Source organism: Tasmannia lanceolata, unplaced genomic scaffold (assembly GCF_043159265.1).
Source record: "Tasmannia lanceolata isolate RefF3 unplaced genomic scaffold, GAP_Taslan_0.1 ptg000006l, whole genome shotgun sequence".
Classification (NCBI taxonomy): Eukaryota; Viridiplantae; Streptophyta; class Magnoliopsida; order Canellales; family Winteraceae; genus Tasmannia; species Tasmannia lanceolata.
In genome coordinates this window covers 16636273-16663352 of record NW_027518683.1, presented here as the reverse complement: position 1 = coordinate 16663352, position 27080 = coordinate 16636273, and the positions used below count along the sequence as shown (strand labels likewise).

The following is a 27080-nucleotide window of genomic DNA, read 5'->3' as shown; positions in this document are numbered from 1 at the left end:
ATGAGTCTCAAATCAGAAATCTTTTTCTTTATTAATAACAAAGTGAAGCCATTAGAAAGGTGAAACACCCATTTGAAAAGTTATGCTGGATTACTCGCCAGAGAGTAATCCAGCTCAATTAGAATCATGGCTTTTATGCCTTTAAATTACATTTTTGACTAAGAGAGTGAAGTCAATAACTTTAAATCCAAGTGTTTCAACTGTGAAAATGATTCTTTAAATTAAAGTATAAACAATAGATGAAACCATTAGGAAGCCATATTTGAAAATTTATTAGGAATATACTATCATATCTCTCTCTCTGACTCTCCATGCATCTGATCATTGATTTAGAAGATCAAAAGATTGATCCAATCTCGACCTTCTAGTCAATGCTTGCCCAAATATTTTGAACATCCACTACCAATTTTTTTTTTGTGGGGATGTTCAAGATCAAACAATTAATAACATAGATTTGCCAGATTTTCAGCCGTTCTAATTTAAGTATCGAGTCTTTTCTACTTTATAAATATTCAAAGGGGCAGTAAAGATTCAAGTGGTCCCCTTAAAATACCCATCTGACCCTCTACCCAGCACTGAAATTTTCCACTGACCCTCTTCCCACTACCAATTTTCTTTGTGGGGACGGTCAAGATCAAACAATTAATAACAAAGATTTCCCAGATTGCCAGATGTTCTAATTTAAGTGTGTAGTCTTTTTTCATTATAGTTATTCAAATGGGCAGTAACAGATTCAATCTGAGGATCTTCCCAGAACTGAAAATTTCCACTAACCCTCTTCCCGGGTGCATTGTGTCCAAACAAATGATACTCAAACCATCCATTTCAGCAGTAAGCAAAGGAAAATTAACAAAACTACACTAATTCAAGGAGTAAAATTTTCAACCAAATGCCCAAATTTGTTCTTTTGCCCAACCGTTTCGGAAACAGAAATTGGATAGGCATTTTGTTAAAGGCCTTTTTCGCACATTCCCACTTCAGGCTCAGGGCAGGAAGCCAAATGAACATGAAAAAAAGGAAGAATAGAGAAATGAAGGCCCATCCGAGGCAGGTTCGTTCATATTTTAGAAAAGAAGAATGAAATGAGGGCCAGAATTACATTTATTTCCTTGTCATCGAGATCTCAAAGATGTTAAAAAAACAATAAGAAAGCGTATCAACAAAAGAAAAACAAACGCTGCCTTTCTCTTTTGGGATAAAATCTCCTCTTTTAGAGACCATTGTTATTTATCTCCATGCTATTGTTTTTAAAGGTTGCTTTTGCAAAAGAAAGTTGACCTCCAAGAATCTTTAAAAACCATGTATCATATAAATAAGGGATTTGCTAGTGTCCATCGCAGACCATCTGCGATTGACGCTAGCAAATTCCTATAAAAAATTAACACTTTTGGGCCATTTGTATACAAGGTAATATTTTATTCGAATTTTTTTTCCATCAAGAAACGAATTTTCTAGCACTCGGATAACTCATTTGCATGATGTTTTTTTCCCAAAATAAAAATGTGTTCTCTAGGAAAATTTGCAGCCCATTAGACCCAGAAAGTAATCATCCATAATAAGCCTTTTTCCCCTACATAAAAACGTTCTCTACAGAAGCCCAGCAAATCAACTGGGTCTACATGTCCAAGCCTTAAAGTGGCCTCACCTTTTCTCATGACACAGAAACCTTACAGAGAGTTGAGAAACCACAGGAGGAGAACATAGTCCTGTATGAACTAAACTCGTATCTCACAACAGAGATAGAAGTTCTTTTGGTGTTGAATTACACTCCTATTGCTTCAAATCTCCCCTTCAGAACCCAAATACTTGCAAATTCTCATTTATGTAGAAGAGACTAATTCTCACTACATGATAGAACTAAAGAGTTGATAGAACCATCTTCATTTTTCTCCAGCGGTATCATATGTAGAAAAAAGAAAACACACCTTTCTTCGCACGAAACCTAGAGTTAACTCATCCAAAATCTTGAAGCAGCCAAATCTCTATCAGCAGCACCACCACGGTTCGCCAGTTTCTGGATACGGGTTGAGAATTCGCCAGACTAATGTGTTCAAAGAGATTAAAACAATTTCAATGGTAAAAAAGTATGGTAGTATTATATTAAGAGAAAATAGGCCAACAAAGAACATGGCAACATCTATCGAAAAGCATTATTTAAAGGGGACTGATATCACGACCATGTTTTGATAATGGGATGAACTCACCTTGTTTTACATGTTTTAACCAACTGTAAAAAGGCAATTGAAATTCCCAAAAAGCTCTTGGCAGCAGATCAGAGAAGCGTAAAACAAAAAAAGGGCAATTTCCCCCCACCCCAGGTCGATGGAAACCCTAAGGAAGGAGGCAATTTCATCTCTCTCTCTCTCTCTCTCCCCCCTTTTTAGTGTTTTCCCCCTCTCACTAGTCTCTCTCTCTCTCCGATCGATCGATCTCTCTCATTTCCTGATCTCACTCTTTCTCCCCCTATCTCCTTTTCTTTCATTTTTATGATCTCCCTGATCTCTCTCTTTCTATTTTTTCTGTTCCCCCATCTTTCTATCTCCTTGGTCTCTCTTTTTCTTAGATCCATCTCTTCTACTTTCTTATCTCTCCCTTTCTCTCCTTTAATGGGCAAAGGAGGTGTTTGTAGCCGGATGATGCCTGGAGTTCGGCATATCTCGCAGAGGATGCAACAATGGTGGCTGGAGGGACGGAATGGCCGGATCTGGTTCCGAGTGGGCCAGATTTAATGGGGAAAGGATCGGAACTGGGTAGGGTGGATGGAGAAAGTGAGCTGGTGAATCGGAAGTGTTGGACGTGGCAGGAGAATGAAAAAGGGTGGCTGGATTCGGAGGAAAAAGGAAGAGGTTGGATGTGGATGTGATGGTGGTGGTGGAGAAAAAATATGATGGAGGATGCGGACGACGATACTGAGACAACCGGTTATTCCAAACCCTCCTCTCCCTCGTGAAACACGGAAAGCACGTGGGATATCAAGAAATGGTGCGGTGGATGACCGGCAAAGGGCTTTGGGAAGCCGTGAGTCGCCGGATCTGGGGGGCCGTGTTGAGTGGCGGAGACGATGGGTAGCCGGAGATAGCGTTGGGGTTGCCGTCTGGAGTTTGGGAGGTAAAAGATGGGTTTGATCGAGGTGTAAGGTTGGGGCTAGAAGGGCCGAGGTGTTAGGTTAGGATAGTTGTTTTGGATTGCAGGTAGTTAGCTGGAGCGGTGGCTGGAGAGATAGTGGTTTAGGAAGGAGATAAGAATAGGGTTAGGTGAAAGGTAGGGTAGGATTAGGTATTTAGGGTTTGGTGGAAGTGAAGAGGAAAAATAATGGGGTGAACAATGGTGGTATCTAGAGTTAGGTGGAAGGAAGGGTAGGGTTAGGGTTTTAGGTTCTGGTGGAGGTGGAGGTGAAGAGGAAGAAGTTAGGGTGAACAATGGTGGTCTCTACGGTTAGACTAGGGTTTTTGGCTTGGTGGTTTAACGAGGATCCGCGGGACGGGCGGTGGCACGAGGTGGAGGCCGCCCGAAGATCGGATTCGATTGGTTGGCTATTGTGCACTGTTAGGGGCGCACAATAGCTTCAAGCCTTTGAGCGGGATCTTTGAAAATTGAATTCGCCGACTAGAAAGCGGTGGAGAAGTATGTGTGACATGGCAGGTCACACATATGACTTGACGGGCCCCACAAATATGGTACTTTTTGTTGGATTCGATTCAATTGAGAACATTGGGCAATGTAAAGGAAAGGAAGGGGGAATGGTGAAGGCACTCTAGGCTGCGGTAGTAGATGAAGAATTCGAAAGGAAAGGAAAGTAAAGTAGTTATTTAGCATGATGGCAGCGCATGGAAGTGTGGACTTGTGGACCTCACTGTAGCGGTTGACCCAGAAGATCACTTCTTTTGGTCAAGGTTTTAAATCTCGGTTTCGGTTTCGGTCATCAGCGATACCAAAACGTTTCGGTTTTGGTACGAAATTTCGAACGAAATCTTGTAAAAATTTCACCGAAATTTCCAAAATGTTTCGGCCGAAATTTTGTACTTTTCTGAAACTATGTGCATTTTGTTTCGTTTTCCGCCGAAACCGAAATATTTCGGCCGAAACGCGAAATTTAAAACCATGCTTTTGGTTTTTATTGGCCTAGGAGTATGCTCCTGGCCACCCTTAATTGATTCTATGTTATGCAAGTAGGGACCCCTGGTCCCCAATGTAATCTTCATAGTATCAATGAAATTGTCAATTTCAATAAAAAAAAAGAGAAGCGTAAAACAAAGTGAGTCGTCCCATTATCAAAACATGGGTGTTACAATATCAGTAGCCTATTTGAAATATTTCATGAATACTATTTGGCAATTTGCTAATACGATTTTTTTCCAGTTTAAAAGTAATAAAAGAGATGCTTAATGAAAGGAATATCAGTGAAGCATGGTTAATATAGTTGAATTCGTATTAGAGAACAAAAGAAACATAATATTGAATTTGCACTAGGTTGTACTTGGAAGTTTAGAGGAATAGAGCCACCAAAGATGCAGGTTAGGGGTTTCTAGGTATTAGCAAAGTTCAAAAGATCATTACAATAATCATTTTGCACAGTGAATGCTTTTTGACCGAATGCGGGGATGAGGGGTTTCTGGGTATTAGCAAAGCTGAATTCTTCAGGCATTCTTATGATCACCAAAGCCTAAAAGCAGTTTACAAATGCAAAATACACAAAAATAACAATGGTGGAGATGAGATTATGGAATAAGAGTAATAAAATTGTCACCAATGACGCCAAAAAGCAATCTTTATTTGGGATGGATAACTGAAACTTTGAACATACGTTGCACCAAGTGGGGTGTGAAGAAAATTCAAGTGCACTAGCAAGAAAGAAGTGATTCTACAGATTCAAAATGTGGTGGCATCAAAGAGGAGGTCCAGAAGCGTGAATGAGAGTGAGGTAATGAAAACATCTTCGGAAGTATATTCCTGCAGCTAGGTTTTCAACCCTGACCTCAATGTTATACATGTGGTTCATCACCACCAAGGTTTTAAATTTTGGTTTCGGACATATAGCTGAAACCGAAATTTCGGACGAAATTTGGTAAGGAAAAAAAAAGCAAATTTCATTATTGTAACGAAATTTCAGTAATTTCGGACGAAATCTAGTAAAAAATTTTAAAAATTGCATTTTCCTGAAATTTCGGCCAAAATTTCAGTTCCGGTTGATTTCGGTTTCGGTCTTGACCGAAATCCGGATTTCGGTCGAAATTTAAAACGTTGACCACTATGGGCAAAAGCTCAACTCAACTGAAAACAGAATCTAAACATGTCAAGGAACTTGAATAACAAAAGTAATATGAACCTTTTCGTCAATCCACATCAGTGAACTGAGCTGATTGTTTAGAATGCGGACAACTACGTCCATAGGAGTCATTCCATCGATCATATCAAGTTCGCCGCCCTGCACGAAGCTGTAAATGAGCATCTGCCAATGAAAAAGCTACAAGCGACATTAAAAATCATGTAATATTTTAATGCTGTACCTGGTTGGCATTCAAGGTCTGGATAATTGATTTTATTTGTTCTGCCATCTGTTCCATTTCCTTTTCAATGAATTCTGCTTGGTCATACCTACGTTGGAAACAAAGTATTGGTTAAAAAGATACCAGCAACAAAACATTCACCAATGACACTGGGACACTGCAAAGATTTGGCATGTATATGGCTTTTACACTTCAATATAGAATTAACATACACGAGTATGACATCAATATGGAATATGGGTAAAGTCAGACATATAGGACCATATGACCTAGTTTTTTTTGGTAGGTACGCTGGGATTGAACCTTCGACCTCCAGGTTGAAGACGAAAACCTTGACCATTGAGCTAGAATCTCAATCCCAAAATGGAGGGTATGGAATAAATGCTCACCCGTAAGATCTAGTCACTTGTAGTCTTGTAGGCGTAAACCATTTTTCTTGGTAGGTAAGTTGGGATCGCATCTGCAACCTAAAGGTTGAAAAACCAAGCCTCAACCTTTAGGTCATAGGGCCTAAACTTCATATTGAAGCACCACTCAGATTGTTTTGATATAAAATCCAAAAGTTATGGAAAGAAAAAGAAAAAAAAAGAGAGAAAGAAACAGAATGCCCTAAATTATACAAAGTGGGGTTGGCCTCTAGCTCATTTGATAAGAGACTATGTTCTTTCACCCTGAGATCGGGGGTTTGATCCCAGCTTACCTATCAAAAAGAGAAAAAAAGAAACAGAATGCCCTCCTTTTTCAATCGAGCGCAATACAAAAACAGAAGGCTACAACATCATGATCACTACAATAAATTTCAAGCACTGCCATAAATCATATAGACAATACTAAGAGAGGGCTAATTCAAATGTGGAAGCATATATGACCAATGACATGTTAATCGTAGTGCAACAAGTATAAATATAGAACATATATTATGCATGTAATGATGTAATACAGCTATTTGGAATCTTAAACAAACAACCAATCACCAAAGAAAGGACAAGCCACAAGCAATAAACAATAGATCTCAATTCAAAATAGTTAGAAAGGGATCAAAACTGTGATACATGGATGACACAATGTCGATACCCATACCAAGTACTTCATGGATATTTCTGTTGCTCAAAATAGTTATAATGTTTAAAACACGTGCAACTTGGCTGAGTAAGCCAAATGTCCTGTGTCCAACATAGTACAACACCAAGCCATACCAAGTATTGCATGGATACTTGTGTTGCTCAAAATAACTATCGTGTTTCAAAATGTATGTCACTCTCTTCGAATTAACTACCATGCCTTTTTCTTCTTATTGACGTATATTTGTAATTATAATTTGTAGTATGTCTTATTGATCATGTAATCAATGTATTGATAAATACATCACCAATGGTCAATCTAGTTTAAGTTTTATAATGCTTTATTTTTACATGTCATGCATTATCTCATGATATCGAATACCATAATCCATATCAATGTCCTGGATTTTGGAAAACCATGAACTATGGAGCTGATTTTTTTGGGCAATCCCTATCTATGTCAGGGCTCATCAAATGAATGGTTTGCATCACCGACACAATGTGGGCCCCCACTGCATTTTTACTGAGCAGATGAGTTATCTGCTCGACCGAGCAAAAACATTCTCTCCACCCCCCACCCCACAGAGAGATATGGATGCACAAAATTATAAATTTACAGACTAAAGACATAACTCATGAATCAACGTATATAACATTTATGTATTAAGCAAGCCAATTACATTGAATCTCTCGCAGATGCAACCTCATCATCACGAAGTAACTCACGCTCATCCTTGTAAATATGTTCAGCTGCTTCTTCGAAACTTTGCAAAGCCTTTTCAACCTACGTAACAAAAGGAAAAAAGAACATAATTCATTAACAAGAAAAACAAATAGGACCAACAACATGAACATTGTTACAAAATGCTGAATGAGTAATCATGAAAATAACATGAGCTTCCAAGTTTCAAATCCAAATTGGATGAAGATTTAATCTCAGAACGAATGGTCATTGCACATAATGTATGCCAATGCATGATGTAAGCCAATGCACCAAATTATCATGGAAAATTGCACCTCAAAGTACTTCAATAGAGCCAATTTTCAGATATGGCACATCATCTATGTTAAAGGTTCTCACATTATGTTTGGAAATATAGTTTTTTTTTTTTTTTTTAATTGTATGCTTGGAAATATAGATACTATGAATATTATAATAGTACAAACACATAATATTGCATGATAGCTCCTCTATCTAATCTTTTGAAGTATTCTGAATTGACTGATAAGTATCCGGCGATTAGACAACAATATAACTGTATCGCAAAAAATAAACGTCATTTTAGCAATAAAAGCATTCACCAACATCAACATTTCACCAAGATCAACATCTCTTACAAGATAACTATTAATTGTTGACTTAGAAAAAGAAACACAAGCAAGATTTTGAATTTGGGTTTTGGTTTCGGTTGGAAATTTCAGTAGATATTCTGAAAAATCACATAAACATATGGAAACATATGCCGCTAATAGAATTTTTCGATGAAAATTCATGAAATGCTTGAATTCGCACAAATATTACTTAGAAACCACCACATAATCAAGGAAGCCATTCATAATGGTTTAACAACATCAAACAAATTGTGACCTGCGTCGTCATGCATGTCTGATAATTCAGTACATACCACATTTCACACGTATTTCATATAAATATTTAATTATTTATACATAATACATGCACCACATTTCATATGCAATTCATAAAAATATAATTATGAAACACATACTGATATAGTATGCCACTAGGGACTAATACACTTAGAGTTTTGGTTTCGGTATGTGTTTCGATGAGGATGGAAATGGAAACATTTTGGCTGTTTCGTGTCAGTTACAGTGGAAATTTAAAACCATGATCGCAAGACATGCTAGAACTTTCAAAACATTTTGCCTTTGGAGCATGTATTGTGTGGGTAGTGTGTACATAACTACATATATAGTCTACTGATATTTAGCACTACCATGTTTAATCATAATATAGCCAGCAAACTTAGTTTCCAAAACACCTCATCGTGTAGACAGCCCCGAAGGTCGAACAGTCAAGGAAAGGAGCACTTCAATTTGATATTCACAAATTTCATGAAGTATTCACTACATATTTCAGTATGATTTAAGCAATTATCACTGCATATATGAAGGTACTTTTGATTCAGTATGGAACTCATACACCATTATTTTCCAAATACTAACAGTAAGTGTGTTCCTTCCACTAGATATTCCTCCTAAACATTACGGCGTGTTCGGCCACTATTCTTTTAGGGGATTTTCCCCTTTTTTAGGAGTAGAGAATGACGACAGCCAAAAAAATCTCAAAAATCTTGTTCGGCTGTGTGACCCGCTAAGGTCCGTTTCAAAAAATTTTGCTACTTTTTCGACTAAAAAATAGGATTCCTTGAAGCGATAAATAACCGTTTCTAAAGTTTCTCCTCATCACTCTGTTTCCGCCCGATTCTTTAGGCGAGAATGAGAAGTGTTGCCGAACATCCCCTTAGTATTTCGAAGTCATTTTTGACATTCGCACGCACGCACGCACGGAAGTCATTTTTGACACTCGCTCGCACGTGCGCACCCACACCCGCACCTGCACGCATATATATATATATATATATATATATATATATATATATATATATATATATATATATATATATATATATATATATATATATATATATATATATATATATATACACATACAAGTACATGTTAATGAATAAGAATGGAGCGCATACAGACAGGGGTGGAACTGCATGTAGCATAAGGGGGGCAGTTGCCCCTGTTGAGTTGGGCCAAATCCTCAATAGGCCCAACTCAATTTGGCCCAGCCCCCTTAAAAATTTGAAGGCCTGCCCTTCTTATGAATAAGCTTGTATAAGCTTGCCCCCCTTATGCATAAATCCTGGCTCCGCCACTGCGTGCGCGCCCGCGCGCACACACACACACATACACATGTGTGTGTGTGTGTGTAATACATACAAGTACATGTTAATGTATAAGAATGACACACGGAACCTGAGAAACAAAGATCAATGTCATCATAATAAAGTTACAAACCTCTAGTTGATGAGTTTCGATCAACTCCAGGTGGCGCTCCAGGCCAGTCTGTCTCTCAACCACTTTTGCCACTTCACTCTGAAGTTATAATGTACATATACAGATCAGAATTTAGAAGGTCAACATGAGATATGATAGTCTATAAAAGAAAGTGACGGAAATATTATTAGACCAGGCCATCAAAGATACATAAATTATTGTTAACAATCCTCATAATAAAAGCAGAGCTATAGTACCTACACAGCAATCCAAAAGAAAATGAAGAACAGTAACATCGCACAGTGTCATACCACATTCAGAATACTTCCATCAAATCATAATGCAATGTCCACAATATAGTTATCGTATACATCCTAGTTGCAGTCTATAACCATTTTATGGAGCGTTTTTTTTTTTTTTTTTTCTTTTGAGCTCCATGGATAGAAAAAGTCAAAAAATTGCTGGTCTTTTTTTTTTTGACAGAGTTTTGAAACATTTCAGGTGCCAAAAAAATAGGAAGATCCAACCCTAGACCGGGGGCAAACTTGACGATTCCTTCATAGCTCCCTCCCTAGGCGACGGAAACCCTAGGGAGGGAGGCGAATCTCTCTCTCTCTCTCTCTCTCTCTCTCTCTCTCTCTCTCTCTCTCTCTCTCTGTTGTGAAACAGAAAGTTGAGGCCAGAAACAGCAAGGTCGTGGCTCCTCTGTGGAGATCGGATCTGGAACCGTGGAGATTGGATCTAAAGTGACTCTTCCGTGGAGGCCAGATCTGAGGTCGTGGAGGCCATGGAGGCCATGAGGTCAAATCTGAAGCCGTGGAAAGCTGTGTGGGAAGCCGTGGAAGGCACGTGGGTTGCCGGATCTGAAGCTGTGGAAGGCAGGCTAAAGGCCGTGGGTTGTCAGATCTAGAGGCTGTGGAGGACGTGGGAAGATGTGAGTTGCCGGATTTAGTAATGGGGTCGTTGGATCTGGTTGTCGGAGGACGTGTTTTCCAGATTCGAGATCGTGGGAGGTAGCCTGAGGTTGGGCTTGGTGACTAGTGGTAATGGAGGTCACCAGATTTTGATTTCTTTGGGCTTAGTGGAAGTAGGAAATGGTGGAAGAGTGGTCCGCCAGGGCTTGGGGGTGGTGCGAGGTGGAGGCCACCGGAGATCGGGTGGTGAAGATGGGTTGTTGATCGAGGTGCGATGTTGAGGCTGTTGTTGAATCTTGAAGAAGATGGTGGTGGCTGAGATTCCTCCGGTGGAGATGGATGATTTTTGTTGAGGATTTGTAGGAGGAACTGGAGGTGGTGACTGTGGAGAAGGAGGTGGTGGTCGGCGGGGAGGCTTGCCGGAATAGACCACCGGCCCATCTCTCTCTCTCTCTCTCTCTCTCTCTCTCTCTCTCTCTCTCTCTCTCTCTCTCTCTCTCTCTCTCTCTCTGTGTGTGTGTGTGTGTGTGTGAGTGTGTGTGTGTGTGTGTGATAATGCTGCCAAAGAAGATGGCCTGGCGCACGATAGAACAATGGCTATCGTGCACGGCTAGGGGCACACAATAGCTCTGGTCCTTCGAGCGGGATTTTGAAAATCGAATTCGCCAGTTGGAATGAGGTGGAGAGGTCTGGGTGGCATGGCAGACACGTATCTTGACTTGGTGGGGCCACAAATATGGCACTTTTTATTGGATTTGATACAAGCTATTGGGTAATGTAATGGGGAATGGGGATGCATAGCATATAACGGATATGTAAGCTAATTCTATTGTATGTAGGGGCGGTACTATTGTAGCCTGTTAGGAGACAGCTTGTCCCTTATTTGGCACTTTTTGGAATAATAAATGTCGATTTAAAAAAAAGATAATAGATTTCAGAATCTATCCTGATATTTAGGTCGTATTTTTTAGAGCGGATTTCTCTCGCTTAAAAAAATTAGAAAATGGATTCATTGGGTCTCTCTCTCTCTCTCACACACACACACACACACACACACACACACACAAACTGTATTAAATCACTTCATTCATTATTTCAATAAAGTACAATGTCCCTCTAAATAAAAATTGAATAGGGTTGGTTCAAGTTATGATTTTTCATGTGTAAAAAAGTAGGAAATTTGGCCCCATTCGGATTGCAAGAAAAACACTCCAGAAAGAATTTTTTTTCCTTGGAAATTTTTTCTTTTCCATGATTTAGGGTGAAACGATATGATTATAATTAATATGGAGGGATATTATCATAAATTGAAGGCCTAAGTAATAATTAAAGAGGTTTGGTTCAAGTTATCTTTTTACATATGTAAAAAGAACTAGGAAATTTTAGAAATATTTTTTCTACGCAAACTTTTTCAAAAAAATCTTGCAACCAAACAGGGTTTAGGAAAATTTTGGAAAAGAAAGACTATCCCAGAAAAAACTGAAGCAGTCCAAACATCGCCTTCAGAAATGTTTTTTCGTTTTTCCTGCAATCCAAACAGCAACCTTAAGAAATGTTTTTCCCTGAATTCCAAACATGGTCTTAAAAAACATTTTTTCCCGCAATCCAAACAGCAAAACAGGGCCTTAAAAAATGTTTTCCCTGCAATCCAAACAAGGTTGAAGGAAAAGTTTAGTTAATCCAGGCACTAATTAGTAATTATATCCATTGTTTTAAATTTCAGTTGGGTCCAAAATCATTTACATTTTGGATTTTGGTTTGAATTTCGGCCAAAATTTGGTCATTTTGACCAATATTGCAAAAATTTCGGCTGAAATGCGAAATTTAAACCCATGATTACAGCAGGTGGACAGTTCTGATCCGACTATTTTACTGAAATTTCGCCCATTTAGGGCTCTTTAGACTGAAAAATGAAACGGCATTGAAGATGGGAAGTGCGTGCCGCCTAGCTTCATAATCCGACAATGGGCGACAAAAGCTGACGACGTGCATTGTTGTCTTCATTAAGCTACAGCAAAAAAGCTGACTCTTCAGTCTTCACAAAAGACAATGGGCTACACAAGATCTCTTGCGGTGAAAAACACTTGTGAAGATATGAAGATGAACATCACCGAATATTATAGAAACATTGAAGCCGGCAACTTCTAGGTAAGAATCATCTTCACCAATCTTTTCTAGATTTGTTTTCTAACTAGTTTTGTCATTTTTTTCTGAAAAAATCTTCAAGGAATCTCTCTATTCTTCTCTTTACAGCGAATAGGATTCGCTTTGCTCTTTGTTAGAGTTTGTGCCGAAATGCCATTTCGACATAAACTTCGCATTTTTTACATTTTATTTTCTTCCTCCTCTTCCTATTGATCAGAAGCATCCGGTAGCACCACCCCAATAGAAAGAGTTCAGCTACTAAGCTAAGCTAAGTAGTATGTGTTACATAATTATATTTATATTTACCTTTCAAAAAAATAATTATATTTATATGAATTGCAAAGGAAATGTAGTGAATTTATGATGTATAAATAATTATATGAATTACAACATGTCCATTCTAATATAACCATTGTAGACATAACAATGATATTAAATTTCCACTGAAATTGACATGTAACAATCAAAGTGTTTCTCTTTCCATCCCCACTGAAATCAAAATGCAAATCGAAACAAAAATCATAAGTGCATTAGGGGTATACTATATCAGTGTGTTTTACATAAATATATTTATATGAATTTACATATATGCATTACATAATTATACTCATATGAATTGTATATGAAACAGAAATATAGTGAATGTATTAAATATAAATATTTATATACAATTTCACCTTTCAAAAAAAAAATATTTATATAAATTATATGTGAAATATAATATGTATTGAATTATCAGATAGCACATGTCACTAGGTGTTCAATGTTGTTAAGCCGTAATAAATGGTTGTCTTGCTTATGTGAGTTTTGTGTTTATTCCAGCATTTCCTGCATTTCACTAGGTGTTCAATGTTGTTAAACCCATTATGGATGGTTGTCTTTGCTTATGGGATAGTTTCCAAGTGTGTACTTGTGCTTGTTCCAGCATTCTTGGAGTTTCATCTTAAAATTCCATCATTTGCATATGTTTCCACACGTTTTCATAATTTTAAAAGATTTCCAACCAAATTTCCAACCAAAACCGAAACAGTCCCGTTCTGCAGTGACCAAAACCAAAACCAAAACCGGAATTTAAAACCTTGGGCATAGCAAAACTCTATTATAAACTCGGCCCCCTCAAACAATAACTGTTTGTCAAGGAAACATTCTGTTCAACTTGAAAGGCGAATTTCTGACTAGACAAGAATATTTCTAACACTTCTAGGAGTGAACTTATGGCATGCAAAAGAAACTGAATCCATGGAACTTTTTCTTATCAGATGGATACAATACAAGATCTACTTTATTCACTAATTTTGTTAGAGTTTAAAGCCTCCTCTATTCAAGAGAGTTTTGCTGACCAACAAAACAAATCCGTATCCATGGTCATTTTAACTTTGAGAGTTCACAGAAAGATGACTCAGAAAACATAAAGATTTCAACTTCTAATTGAGAAAGACATATATAAAGATGCCTTAGTAACTATCTCTTCATAGTTTTTCAGAGACCTAAATCAGGATTTTTGGGTTGGAGAACTCTGTTTAGCATAGGGACATCAGGTTTACTACAAAAATTATACATGATAAAGCCTTTTGAATTTGAGATATTATTCATACTTGGTATGATATGAACTAGTAATACTATTTATATTACATGACTAAATGAAACATTTGATATTCATACAATCATTTGCCCAATTGGACTAATAGGTCAATGTAATTATTAATAAGTCTAAAATCTGGCAATGTAATAACTAAAGTCTGATTGGACCATGGGCATAATTATTTCTTTATTTCTATAACAGAATTTTCTTAAACTTTGAAATGCATTCCTTCTTATTAAAATATTCAAATAAAAGCATTCCTTCCTATTAAATTATGTTTGGCATCTATATCCCACAAATTAGAACTCTAGAATTTTTTTTGGATGATAGGAAAGTGTGATTCTATTGCAAAAAAAAATGTGATTAATGGAAATGAGTTAAAAAAGGTGATCTTATTGTTATTTTATTTTTATTTTTGAATGATAAAAAAGGTGATCCAATTTCTGGAAGCACTTCAAATACTAAGAATTAAATCTGGCTTAAAAACTCTTTTTCCGGGGTTGTTTATGGTATCATCTTCCAAAGAGGCGTTGGTCAGAGATTGCTTCAAAAGGAGACAGCGTAGGGTGGTGTGGTTGCCTGCTTTCAGGCGCAATTTCTTTGATAGAGAACTCTAAGTTGTTGCTTGACTGCTTGAGATTTTGGAGGGCATTATCTCAAGTTGGATGTCTTTAATATAGGGGTATGAATCTAGAATTCTACAAGGGTGTTCTCCACTAAATCATTCTACTCCCATCTCGCAACTTGCCCGGCGGTCCCTAAAATTGCTAGGTTATGGTCGATCCTTGCTCCCCCCGTGTTTCTGTATTTGGGTGGGCGGCCATTCGCGATCACATTCAAAAGATTGACTTCCTACGGAAGCAAAAGATGGGATTTGTGGATCACTGTTCCTTGTGTATTCAAGATGGGGAATCAATGAATCATATATTTATTCATTGCAAGTTCATTCGGGAGATTTGGAGTGGCATGTTGAGTAGATTTGGTATTTCTTGGGTTTTCCCCAAAGATCTCATTGATGTGTTGGATGTAGTAAGTGCTTCTTATTTGGCTTCCAAGATGTTGGCTTTGTCCATCTTTTTGGGCCATGTCTCTTCCTAGTTTTCAGTTCACCTCTGCCTATGATCCGTGGCACGGTGGCGTGAGGTCTGTTATAGCAGCGAGAGGAGTCTGTAAATTATTCAGGTTTGAGAACCTCCATCTATAGGTTACTTAAAGCTCAATTTCGATGGTTCTAGCCTCGGAAAACAAGGGTCTACTGGTATTGGGGGAGTTCTTAGGGACGCCAAAGGAGTGGTGAAGCGGGCTTTTGCAGGCCCGATTGGCATAGCAAATTCTAATGAGGCGGAGGCGCGTGCCGTCCATAAAGGAATCAAGCTTCTCGTGGATGTGGATCTTGATCATGTAGTGGTGGAAGGGGACTCCTTGAATGTCATCCGGTGGATATCTGGTTCTCATCTTCCTCCATGGAGATTCGCCACTTTTTTCAATAAGATTAAAGATTTAGTTGGCTCCTCGAGTATTTCTTTCCGGCACATTAGGAGATCAGGGAACGGGGCAGCGGACAAGTTAGCAAAGGCCGGGGCTCTTAAGGAGGAGTTTGAGTTGTTTGATTTCCTTCCTCCTTAATTTTTTCAGTCCTTGATTTTATTGTGCCTTCTTCGTATGTTGTTCTACTCACTCATATTGTATTTGACCATCTCGGTCTCCCTTTGATGAAAGACTTTATCTTTTACCATTCAAAAAAAAAAAAAAAAATTAAATCTGACTTCCAGACCTAGAATAATGAGAATGGTTAAAGAATGCAACCTAAGTTGTTCTCACTTCCCAAATTTAGGGGCAGCACGCTTCTCACATGCTTCTCACACCCTTCCCATGCATTTTCTCTTAATTAAGCATACGCTTCCGGTTTTGGTGATCACTTTTTCCTAAAAGAGTGTTTTCTCCTTTTGATAATAAAACTGTCATTTTCAAAACAAAAAAAAAAAATAATGCAGAAGGAGCTTATTTAAAAAGAGCACATCTATAACTTAAAAACTCATCATAAGTTTCAAATGAAAAAATTATTCTCGTTTTTCAAAAAGTTAACATTGAATCTACGTGAATAAAATTAAAACATGTAAAACTATAAATCCCTAAACCTACTTGTAATCCTTATCTACATTAACCATTCCTCAACCTACTATAACCCTACTCTTTCTGTACACTTGTTGCTTGCTTCCAATGAGGATTATCAAATGTTTCATGTTGATTTTCAAGGGCACTTTCCACATGTTTCCTCTTACTTTCATTATAGCTTTTTTGCTTTCCATATTTTCTCTTTTCTAAACCCATTGATTCTGCTTCCCGCATCGCTTCTCACACTCCCCATTCTGGCACTACCAATAGAAAGTAGTAAGTGCTTAACATGATTAAAAAAAAAGTAGACATGCCTCGTGTGATTTACTTTTCTACCTTCAAGGGCTTATTGTGGAAACGCTTTAACAAGAGGTCTATCAATCCAGTCTGACATTAGTTACATAGGGCATGAATTGTGCAAGAGTGGATGAGCAGTGGGGTCATGGAATCAAAATGTCTCGAAATGTCTCGAAAATTCCATACCGGAGTCGTAAGATATTAAATGGATATGTTTTCATGAAAAATGCTAAAGGAACGGAGTCGGTTAGGCTCCTACCTATTAAATTCTAAAGGGTAGCTAAAGCATAGGTGCCACAGCTGGAAGTGAGGAGTTTACTCAAGAGCAAGTGCAGGAAGCGAAAAAGAAAGTAAAGAGAATGTGTAGGAAGCGTCATTGAAAAGTCAACATAGAAAGCGTATTGTTGTAGGCAGTATTGTAGTAGGTTAGGTAAGAAGCGTAAATATAGGTATGGATTTCAACTAAAGATCTTAATTAGAATTCCAAGATTTAAGAATTTACAGTTTCACATGTTTTATTCATGTACATTTAATGGCATGTTTTTTTGGAAAAAGATCCACATAATGTTCATTTGACACCTAAGATGAGTATTCAAGTTTTAAATACACTATTTTTTTTTAATACACTCCATCATTATCAAAAGGAGAAAATACTCTTTTAGGAAGAAATAATCACCTAAGATTATGGATCATGTTGGGGATTTGGGCGTATCTTTCCTTCACGTGAAAAGATCGGCTAATTCGGATGCAGATATATTGGCTAGGGAAGCAGTAGCGAGAAGGGCGTTAGAAATCTTCAACTTCCTCCCTCCATGATAGTTGTTTATTGGTATTTTTGCAGCTTGTCCCTTTCTTATTCTTGTCTCTGTATTTTCTTAGCTGACCTCCTTGGTCGGTGTTGTATATTCTTTATCTTATTAATGATTCATTATCATTCAAAAAAATCACCTCAATAGGAAACTTCTTCTTAATTAAGAGGAAACAGGTAGGAAGCATCCGGGAAGCGCACTTCTAAATTTGGGAAGTGAGAATTTAGTTCTGAAACGAGTTTCCGGGGAAGGGAGCTTCACATCCAACTAGAAACTTTCCAGTGACTATGAGCTAAAGTAACCGGATAACTAGATGAGCAAAGAGAGAAGTGCAACACCAATATCATAAAGAGAAAACAACAAACCTCAAACAACAGAAGTACGAGAACTCTCAAGAAAATAAAATACTCCGCCTACTTAATAAGTTTTTAAGCTAGGATATATGCCCCGTATACAGAACACAATGAAACTATCATCTCATATTCAAATAAGTAATACTAAATATACACAAAGTATGCAAATTGGTAAGACAATGTACGATGCTCATGGGTACATGGTAAAATTACGTATAAGTTACTATTCAAAAAAAAAATACATATAAGTTTCGATCAATATTCGAATGAAACTACTGATCCAGTCAGACTGTGTACAAGGAACTGATTGCATGAGCTGGTTAACATATGCACCATTTGTAAAGGCTAATTTCTACTCAGATGTAAAGCTTGTCTTTGTCCTTATGTTAGATTAAGGAATTACCTCAAGCCTAAGAAGAACCTCGCGATTATGCAAGATCCTCCTGTCCCACTCAGCAACTGCAGTAGCCTGCTTTTGGAACTTCCCAGTGCGCTCCTGTAGTTCAGAGTTCCAATCTTTGATAATCTGCAAAAAAAAAAAAATAATAAACAGATTCTCAATTAAGCGAGAAAAAAAAAATCTTCCCAGCAAGCTCCTGCTGCTCAGACCAAAAGCATCTCAATTAAGCAAGAAGCTAGAAATCTCAAAAAAGTCGCAATGCCAAAACATGAGTGGTTGACCCAAAATCATTCAATAAAAACCTAAAAAATAAACGATCTAAGAGCATGACATCAGAATTCAGAAAAAACAGTCCCCTATCAGAAAATCTACTTGATATAGTGTGTATACTGAAGGTGCAGCAAAATAAGGTGGTAGTGAATATAATGCATACCTCCTCGACAGTTTTCCCAGTGATCTGAGATGGTAATTTAGGCGCTTGAGCGAGTGCCGTACTGATGGTTGAAGATGCTGCTCTATAAGATGGGTAAATATAATGTGAAACCATTGAGAAATGTCAGAGCTAAAATATTCAAGAACTTTTAAAAAAAACATAGCATTCATAACCCGGCATACAGTCGACAGAAATGTAGCTCTTAGGGTTAGAGGAATTATGTTATTAGGAGAAATCCGTATCTAAGATTAACATGAGAAATGCACGAGAAATGTCTGTGATTATGCCCAAAGGCTACCAGCAGATCTGCACTGTCTCTTCCTTTGACCCTACTAAAGGATGTCAAAACCTGAAAATCAGTCCAAGCAGACAATTCTAACCATCCTAATCCAAAAACCACATTGAACAGTTGCTTAATATATCCTCAACTGTCCAAATGGAGCCCACAAACTAGATGGTTCAGACTGTTTGTCAGAGAGATTTCCATACAATGGCATCACCATAGAGGAGAAGTGATTGATGCCCTGGATCATGCTGCCATCATGTGTGTGGGCCTAAATGAAGCGCTTCTCATAGTATCCTTCATTTCTCTTTTTTTTTTTCTTTTTTTGAATCAGATTATAGTTAAAGACCACACAAATGTGTACCCTCTCTACCACAAATTATGATGTCCACTCTCCCACTTGGGAAAATGGTAAGGAAGCTCTCCCAACTCCAATGGAGACAGCTGCCTAGGCCATCCGCCCTCATACAGTATTTATATATGGAAACTCATTAGGCATAGTTCATTCCTCTGTTTACAATTACAAAGTAGACGAACCCGCCACTAGTAGCTGCAATAGCTGAAGAGGATGCCTGAGCTGTGGTTGCACTTGAAGTGGCAAAACTGATTTGTGGAGCGCCTTCCGATGACACACCTGTAGATGCTGAAGCAAACACACATGTGAAAAAACAGAGAAAAGCGAAAAGGAAAAGGAAACAAAATTATAAAGGCCAGAAAAAAGAAAACAGAAAGATGGGGATAACATAAGCCAATTAGGCTTGGAAAGTGTATGCTTTTCCTAGACCATCAGATCACAAGAAGTAAAAAAGTGACTACAGGAAAAGTACGGGATTGAGAATAGGCAAAGCAAGACAATAAGTTGTACACAAAGTGGCCTCCCATAAAAAGAAAGAATGATTGATGCATCCGTTTCAACAAAGAAAGGAAACAACTAGGACACCATTCAGGTACGAGGGGGCCATAATAAATCAATTCCAAACAACTTGTAATCTTTTTGCACGCGAACAGAAAAAATGTCAAGAACATATTGGAAGAACCAAGGAGCAAAAGCTTTGAAAAGTGCACGGCAACCTGGCAGCAGCCATTAATTTATAGCATATATGCATGTTATAGAAAAAAATTGTATAAGAACTTGCATCCATGTTATAGAAAAACTTGTATAAGAACTTCACTGAGAAGATAATGAGAGCCCACCATTCACGAGGAAGATGTGTAGAACAGGACAATTGATATGACGGGCAATCATGTTTATGACTATAGCCAAAATAACGACGATAAATACTTAGCTGTTCTTAGCTCTTATAGCTCTTCACGTTGAGTCAGAGTTATGCGATAAGCGGCTTGATTTGGTAGAGTAGCTCTAGGCACAATAGTGTGTTAGACCATGCCGCCCATATATGGCAGTTCAGTGGCCAAATCCTTGGGCATCATTCAGGGGAGAGGAGCCATAATAAATCAATTTCAAACTTGTATTCTTTTTGCACGTAGACAGAAAAAACATCAGGAACATATGGCAAGAACCAAGGGCCAATAGATCATGTCTTTATGGTAAGAAGAAAAAGTGAACAGGATAATTGAAATTTTATAATGGGGTCACAAAGAAGGAAAATTCAAAGCATGGTTTTAAGTTTCTCCGAAATGACCGAAATGTTTCCATTTCCATCCCCACTGAAACGAAATTCATATAATTTCCTTTTACATCATTATTTCTCCAAAATTTTGACTGAAATTCCTAAAATCTCCGAAATTCGACGGAAATGGTCGGAACCGAAAAAAATGGAAAGACGTTATTATTCGCATTTCATTTCATTTCATTAGTGTAGATAATGATATTTGGTAGGCAACATCATTGAACTGCAAAGCAAAGCAACCGAATCGTATGCATGGAATGTCATATCGACATGGGACCAATAATACCTCGTAACTCTATGTGGTATTGACATAAAGTTAGGGTTCTTAGACGAGAGACTGGTCATTTGTACTTTCTTATACTCCATTACATTGTACTTCTTTATTGACTTTACTGTTCCAGACATGTGCGACACATCACTAGGTGTTCAAAGTGATTAAGCCATTATGGATGGCTTTGTTGCTTATGAATGTTTCTACGTATGTATTTGTGCTTATTCTAGCATTTCTCGAAGTTTCATCTTAAAATTTCATCATTTGCATATGTTTTTTAAACGATTAAAAATTTTCATCATTTGCATATGTTTCCACACATTTCCGTGATTTTACCGAAATTTCCACCGAAACCGATATGTTCCTGTTTCCATGCCGACCGTAACCGAAATTTAAAACCTTGGTTTCAACTAACAGACCACCATTGTTAGCTTGTCCTCGACATGAGAGATAAAGTTCTAAAGCAATCAACTTACCTATCAGACTAAACCTAGCAGTATCCTATATTCCTGTCTTAGTTTTTGGTTAAAGTGCAAAAGAGTTGCATTGTTCGGCATGCTTTATCCAGCCATGGTTAATCAAAAACGAATTTCCAAATACAAGAACTGCTCCAATACCTGGACGAAATGTAATCAAATAAGCATAAAAAGTAAAAATTCAACACAGAACAAGTAGAGAAAACAAAGGGGAGAGTTACTTCAATCGTAGTAGCAAAAGGTTTTTATTGCATAAACTTCAAAATGTTTACAATTCAATATAAATAATCTTTAATACTTCACAAACCTTACCATAGGCCCAGAGTAATGTGAAATGTTACTCCTGATAGAGCAGTGTAGCAGTAAAGGCATAGACCTTTACTGCTATACTGCTATATCAGCAGAATGATTGAAAAAGGAAGATACGTGGGCTTGATAGAGGGATTCAGAGTTGGGAATGAGGGCACTATTGCATTTACAATTTGCTGACGATACTATTATTTTTAGCTCCAGGTTGGTAAGGTGGTGAAATTGAAGGCAATACTAAGGTCCTATGAACTATTTCCAGGGCAGAGATCAAATTTCCGAAAATCAAGGATCATGGGGATCCAAATTCCACCAGCACAGGTAGGGAGCCTAGCAGAGTTGCTCGGGTGTCCAGTTGATTCTCTCCCCTCCTCCTATCTTGGCTTACCTTTGGGAGTTGGTAGGTCAAAGAAGAATCTATGGGACTCGATTGTTGAGAGGGTGGAAAAGAGGCTATACACGTAGACAAGGAATTTCATCTCCTTGGGAGATAGAATCACACTCATAAAGTCGATGTTGGCAAATGTACTAATATATCAGTTATCAGTATTTAGGTGGCCAATGAGTGTCATAGAGAGAATTGAGATGATTAAGAGAAGATTTCTCTGTGTGTGTGGGTGGGTGGGTGCGTGGGTGGGTGGGTGGCGGGGGGTGGGGTGGGGTGGGGTGGGGTGGGGGTGGATCAAAGGATAAGAGGAAATTGCATTTGGTGCGCTAGGAGGAAGTTTACAAACCCATTAAAGCTGGGCCCTAGGAAATTGGAGGCTCAAAGAAGTGAACAATGCACTCTAGTCCTAGTTAAATGGCTTTGGAGATTTGGCGAGGAGTAGGATCAGCTATGGGTTAAGGTAATCGAGGGAAAATATGGATCAATGCCAGGGAGATGGAATCTGATGATAGTTTCAGACTTTCAGTAAAAGGGAGGTGATAGTGTGGAGGGACATCATGGGATTAAAGCACAAGCTTGAAGAAGGGATTAGATTCAGAGTTTACTCGGGTGATAGAATTAAGCTTTGGCATTGTAAGTGGTGTGGTGAAGTTCATCTAAAGGTGGCATTTCCTGACTTATTTCCGGTCGTTGTCGATAAGGAAGTCTTTGTAAAGGAATGTATGGTAGGAGGACCTCAAATGTCTTGAAGGATTAACTTTTTCTCCTTTGATAGGGAGTTGGACAATGGCCATTTTCTTAGATCTTTTACATTCAGGGTATATTAAGAGAACAGGGGATGACGCTCAGGTTTGGATCCAGAGCTCCTCCGAGACGTTCAACGTCAACTCCTTTTACCTCCGTTGATAACCGCTCTCTTCTCCGACGCATCTTGCTAAAATGTGGAGTATCCCGGCCCCTCCCAGAGTTTGCGCTTTTAGGTGGACAGCCTTCCTAGACAAAATCCTCACAGCAGATCATCTTTGCAATCGCAACATGCTTATAATAGATCATTGCGCTCAGTGTGAAGGCGGGAAAACTGGTGAACCATATGTTTATTCATTGCAAGTTCGCAGGGTATGTTTGGGGGACAATATTGAATAGATTTGGGATATCGTATGTGCTTCCTGATAGTTTGGGTGAATTATTGGATTGTTGGGCGTTAGCTCCTTGACTGACGAAGGGTAAGATTCTATGGAAGGTGATATTGCTGACCTCGTTGTGGGTTCTATGGAATGAGAGAAATGATAGTGTTCAGGGGAAAAGTAAAAAGCCCTCATTTCATCTTCACGAAGATTTTGGCCTTAACAATTGCATTGGTGTGAATCCTCCCTCTAAGTTTGTATCAGCTTTTGACTGATGGCATGGGTGAAGAGAGATATACCTGGAAGGCGAGCAAAGAGTGACTATTTCCCAGTCTTGGAGCCCTCCTGAGTAGGGCTTTCTAAAGCTTAATTTCAATTGGTCCAGTGTAGGGAAACCAAGGCCATCTGATATTGGAGGCCACGTAAGGGATGAGGGAGGGGTGAGTAAGTGGGCCTTTTCAGGTCAATCAGCATTATTGATTCTAATGACATTGAGTTAAAAGCGATATTTCAAGGCTTAAGGATGTTGATACCTTTTTCTTTAGACAAGGTGTTAGTGGAAGGCGATTCGCTTAATGTGATACGCTGGCTAAAGGGGTGCACTCTAGCTCCTTGGCGGTTTGCGCATTGGATGGATGAGATCACGGACCGAATTGTAGGATCATCAATTAATTTTCACCATGTTAGATGATCGGCTAATAGTGAAGCTGATAGACTTGCTAGAGATGGTGTTAATAGGGTGGCCTTGGAGAATTTTGACTTCCTTCCTCCTTGAGGACTTTGTTTGTAGGCTTATATTTGTCTTTCTTTTCCTTTTTCTATATTTGTAGTACTGACCACCTCGGTCGCATGGTTTTCGCGTCTTTATTCCTTAATGAAATCCATTACCATTACCATTACTATTCAAAAATAAAGGCAAGATGTGTAGGCGGACCGACTCATCAAGTTCCCATTGAAATAAAAATGCATCCTCTTAAAAAAATACAGCATTCAGAATATAAAAAAATAAAGAACTCTAATTACAAATAGGCAAAGAGCATTGAATAACTAACCAAATACTGGAGAAGCTGATGATGCCAATGTCGATGTTGGGGCTTTCGTAGACAACGAAAAGCTCGGGAATCCACTAGTAGAGGCTGCAGCAGTCATAGCTGTGGATGTTAAAGTGGTTGCCGCCGATGACGAAGGTGCTCCAAATAAAGAAACAGATGGAGCCGAAGCGGTAGCTTGTGAAGAGAACAAAGCAAGGGCAGGAGAAGAAGGTGCAGCAGATGGGGTGGAAACCGAAGAACTCGTGGTTGTGACTGTCGGTGCCGATGAAGCACCAAAAGCTAACAAAATCGGTTTCGCAGATACCGTGCTAGAGAGGGTCGAACTAGAAGAAGCGACAGTGGCAGAAGACGTAGTACCAAATCCAAATGAGGGTTGGAAAGCGGAAGATGAAGGAGTTCCATAAGAAAAGGTCGAAGATGGCACTGATGATGAGGAGGAGGTTATAGCAGGTGTTGATGAAGGAGCGGCAGTTGAAGCAGAACTAGCAGGGGTCTTAGAAACTACGGGAGTAGCACTGGGGTAAGAAAAGACAGGGGAAGAAGCCGAGAAAGGAGAGGCGGAATTTGAAGAAAACATGGATGAAAAAGAAGTTGTTGGAGCTGAAGGAGAAGAAGAAGAAGAAGAAATTCCGAATAATGGAGAACTAGATGGAGGCATTGCAGATGAAGACGTTCCGAACAATGACTGTGTGGCTGCGGGGGATGGAGAAGTTCCGAAGAAATTCGAAGTCGGAAAAGATGAAGTAGTTGTGGAAATTGAAGATAAAGAAGAGGATGCAGTAAACAATGCGGAATTTGAAAAGGATGGCGTGGTTACCTCTGAAGAAGAAGATGATGAAGATCCGAAAAATTTCGCACTAGAAAAAGATGTTGCAGGAGGAGCAGAAAAGGGATGAATTCCAAAGAGTTGAGAACCTGTAGAAGAGGAGGAATTCGCAGAGAATCCAAATGTAGAGCTTGCAGAAGGTGCTCCAAGAGTAGGGTTTGAAGAAGAGGAAACCGCGTTAAAGGATGATGACGAAGAAGAAGACGAAACAGTGAATGATGAAAAGGAAGGAGGTTTAGAGGAGTGAGATCCAGAGAAAAGATTTGTTGTTGTGAGAGATGCAGAAGGTCCGGAGGAAAAGTTAGGGTTTGAAGAATCAAAAGATGTGTTAAATGGGAGCAGAGAAGAGGACTGAGTGAATGGTGATGATGTAGAGGAAGAAGGGAAAGGGGAGGGTGATGAGGGAAAAGAAGAAGATCCGAAGGAAAACTGTGAGGAGGATTGTTGAGAAGAAAGGGTGGAACCAAACAGATTGGGAGAAGGAAATGAAGAAGAAGAGGATGATGTGGATGATGGGAGAGTGAAGGAAACCGCTGGAGAAGAGGAAAAGCCCGACATGATTTTGCCTTTTCTCTTGCTCTTCTGCGACAGGAAATTTGAAGCGTTTGCCGCGGGGAGAGAGGGAGGAGGGAGGACTCAACAGAAACCCTTCCAAGGGTTTTTAACCTTTTTATGGATGCGTGTCCTTACTCGGCTTAACCCGGTCCGAGTTGGGGATGACGCGTGGCTCAGTCAGCTCCGAGTCGAGTCGGGGATTACTCGTCATGTCTGCTTGTGTAGATAGTTTTTTCTGGTAATTTTTGTGTTTTTTAGTTTTTTTGTCATTCAATTTTCTAGAATTTTAAATTTTACTGATTTTGTTGATGTTGGATGGCTTTTTATGAAATTTCAATATAATAGCATAGAATGAGAAATTATTTAATTAAATTATCTCTTTCAGGAGCGTCCATCGCAGATGGCCTATTGCATCTGACAGCAGCCACATCACAAATGGAGACAGAATCTGCTGAAAAGTGAGCTGTGGTGGCTGCTGTCAGATGCGACATGCCATCTACGAAATGCCTTTTGCGATGGACGCTAACAAATCGCTCATTAGAGAGATAGAGACGGTCGAATCATGGTCTCAAAAAAATAAACATTCCAAGAAAATTAAGAGAAAGAAGAACTTCAGATTTTACGCTAATAGGTATTTTACTTTGATAGGGATAAAAGTAATTCGGACTCTTGCGCAAATAGATATTTTACTCTCATAGGGTGATGTAAAACTAAAAATTTAATTACAAAGATGAATATTATAAGGATTTTATGCCTCCAAATATTTTTTTCTGATAGAAATAAAAAGATTTAGATTTTTCACCCGTTTATTTTTTTTGATAAGGCTAATGTAAAAACTCATATTTCACTCTAGTAGATTTTTACTATGATAAAAACAAAACATTGGATTTTACGTCGATATAGATCTTAATCTAATAGGGATACTTATATATATTCTGACATAGATATTTGCTTTGATATATTTTTTACTTTGATAGGATTCACGCCGAGTAACTTAGATTTTACATCAAAAAATAATAAAATATATTACTCTGATAAGATTTAGATTGTTGAGTAGCTTTAGAGTTACATATTTTACTCCTATGGGAAGAAGAAGAAGAATAAAAATAAAAGATTGAAATTCAAGGAGGAAGAAGAAGAAGAACAAGGAGAAAAAGAAAAAAAATAAATTATAACATTGAGGCAGGAAGTCGAAGAAGACAATGAAAAAGAAATTCTAAAATTCGTGCAAGAAGAAGAAGAAGATAAGGATGACGAATAAAAAGAAAAAAAATAGAAAATAGAAAAATTCCCTAAAATTCTCTCAACAGAATCTCCATTTTTTCGCTTTTCTAATTTGTATCCTTCCTTTTTCACTCATTTTCCCCATAAGAAGGATTTTGATTTTTGTTGAAGTTCTCAAAACATTCTCTTTTTCTCGAGTAGATCTAGAAGGGAATGGCGGATGGTGTATGCAAATATGGACAAAAAACAAACCTTATTAGTGGCTTGTGCAAGTGAATCAAGATAGAAGAGCTCGTCA

At 38.4% G+C, this 27080-nt stretch overlaps 1 protein-coding gene across 2 annotated transcripts; it reads right to left on the bottom strand.

Annotated features, from left to right (window-relative positions):
* Positions 1-1543: 1543 nt before the first annotated feature.
* EMB2766 (structural constituent of nuclear pore) lies at positions 1544-25667 on the bottom strand. 2 transcript variants are annotated; one of them, XM_077382615.1, is made up of 9 exons: positions 24178-25667; positions 19467-19572; positions 18647-18728; positions 18217-18339; positions 9620-9697; positions 7249-7352; positions 5508-5595; positions 5327-5425; positions 1544-2041 (listed from the first exon to the last, which is right to left on the bottom strand). In XM_077382615.1, exons 1-9 carry the CDS (start codon positions 25559-25561, stop codon positions 1949-1951), a joined length of 2157 nt encoding a protein of 718 aa, XP_077238730.1. In that variant the 5' UTR covers positions 25562-25667; the 3' UTR covers positions 1544-1948. The 2 variants fall into 2 exon arrangements, with proteins under 2 accessions (XP_077238730.1, XP_077238731.1); XM_077382616.1 differs by having other exon boundaries at positions 19467-19563.
* Between the last annotated feature and the right edge of the window lie 1413 nt (positions 25668-27080).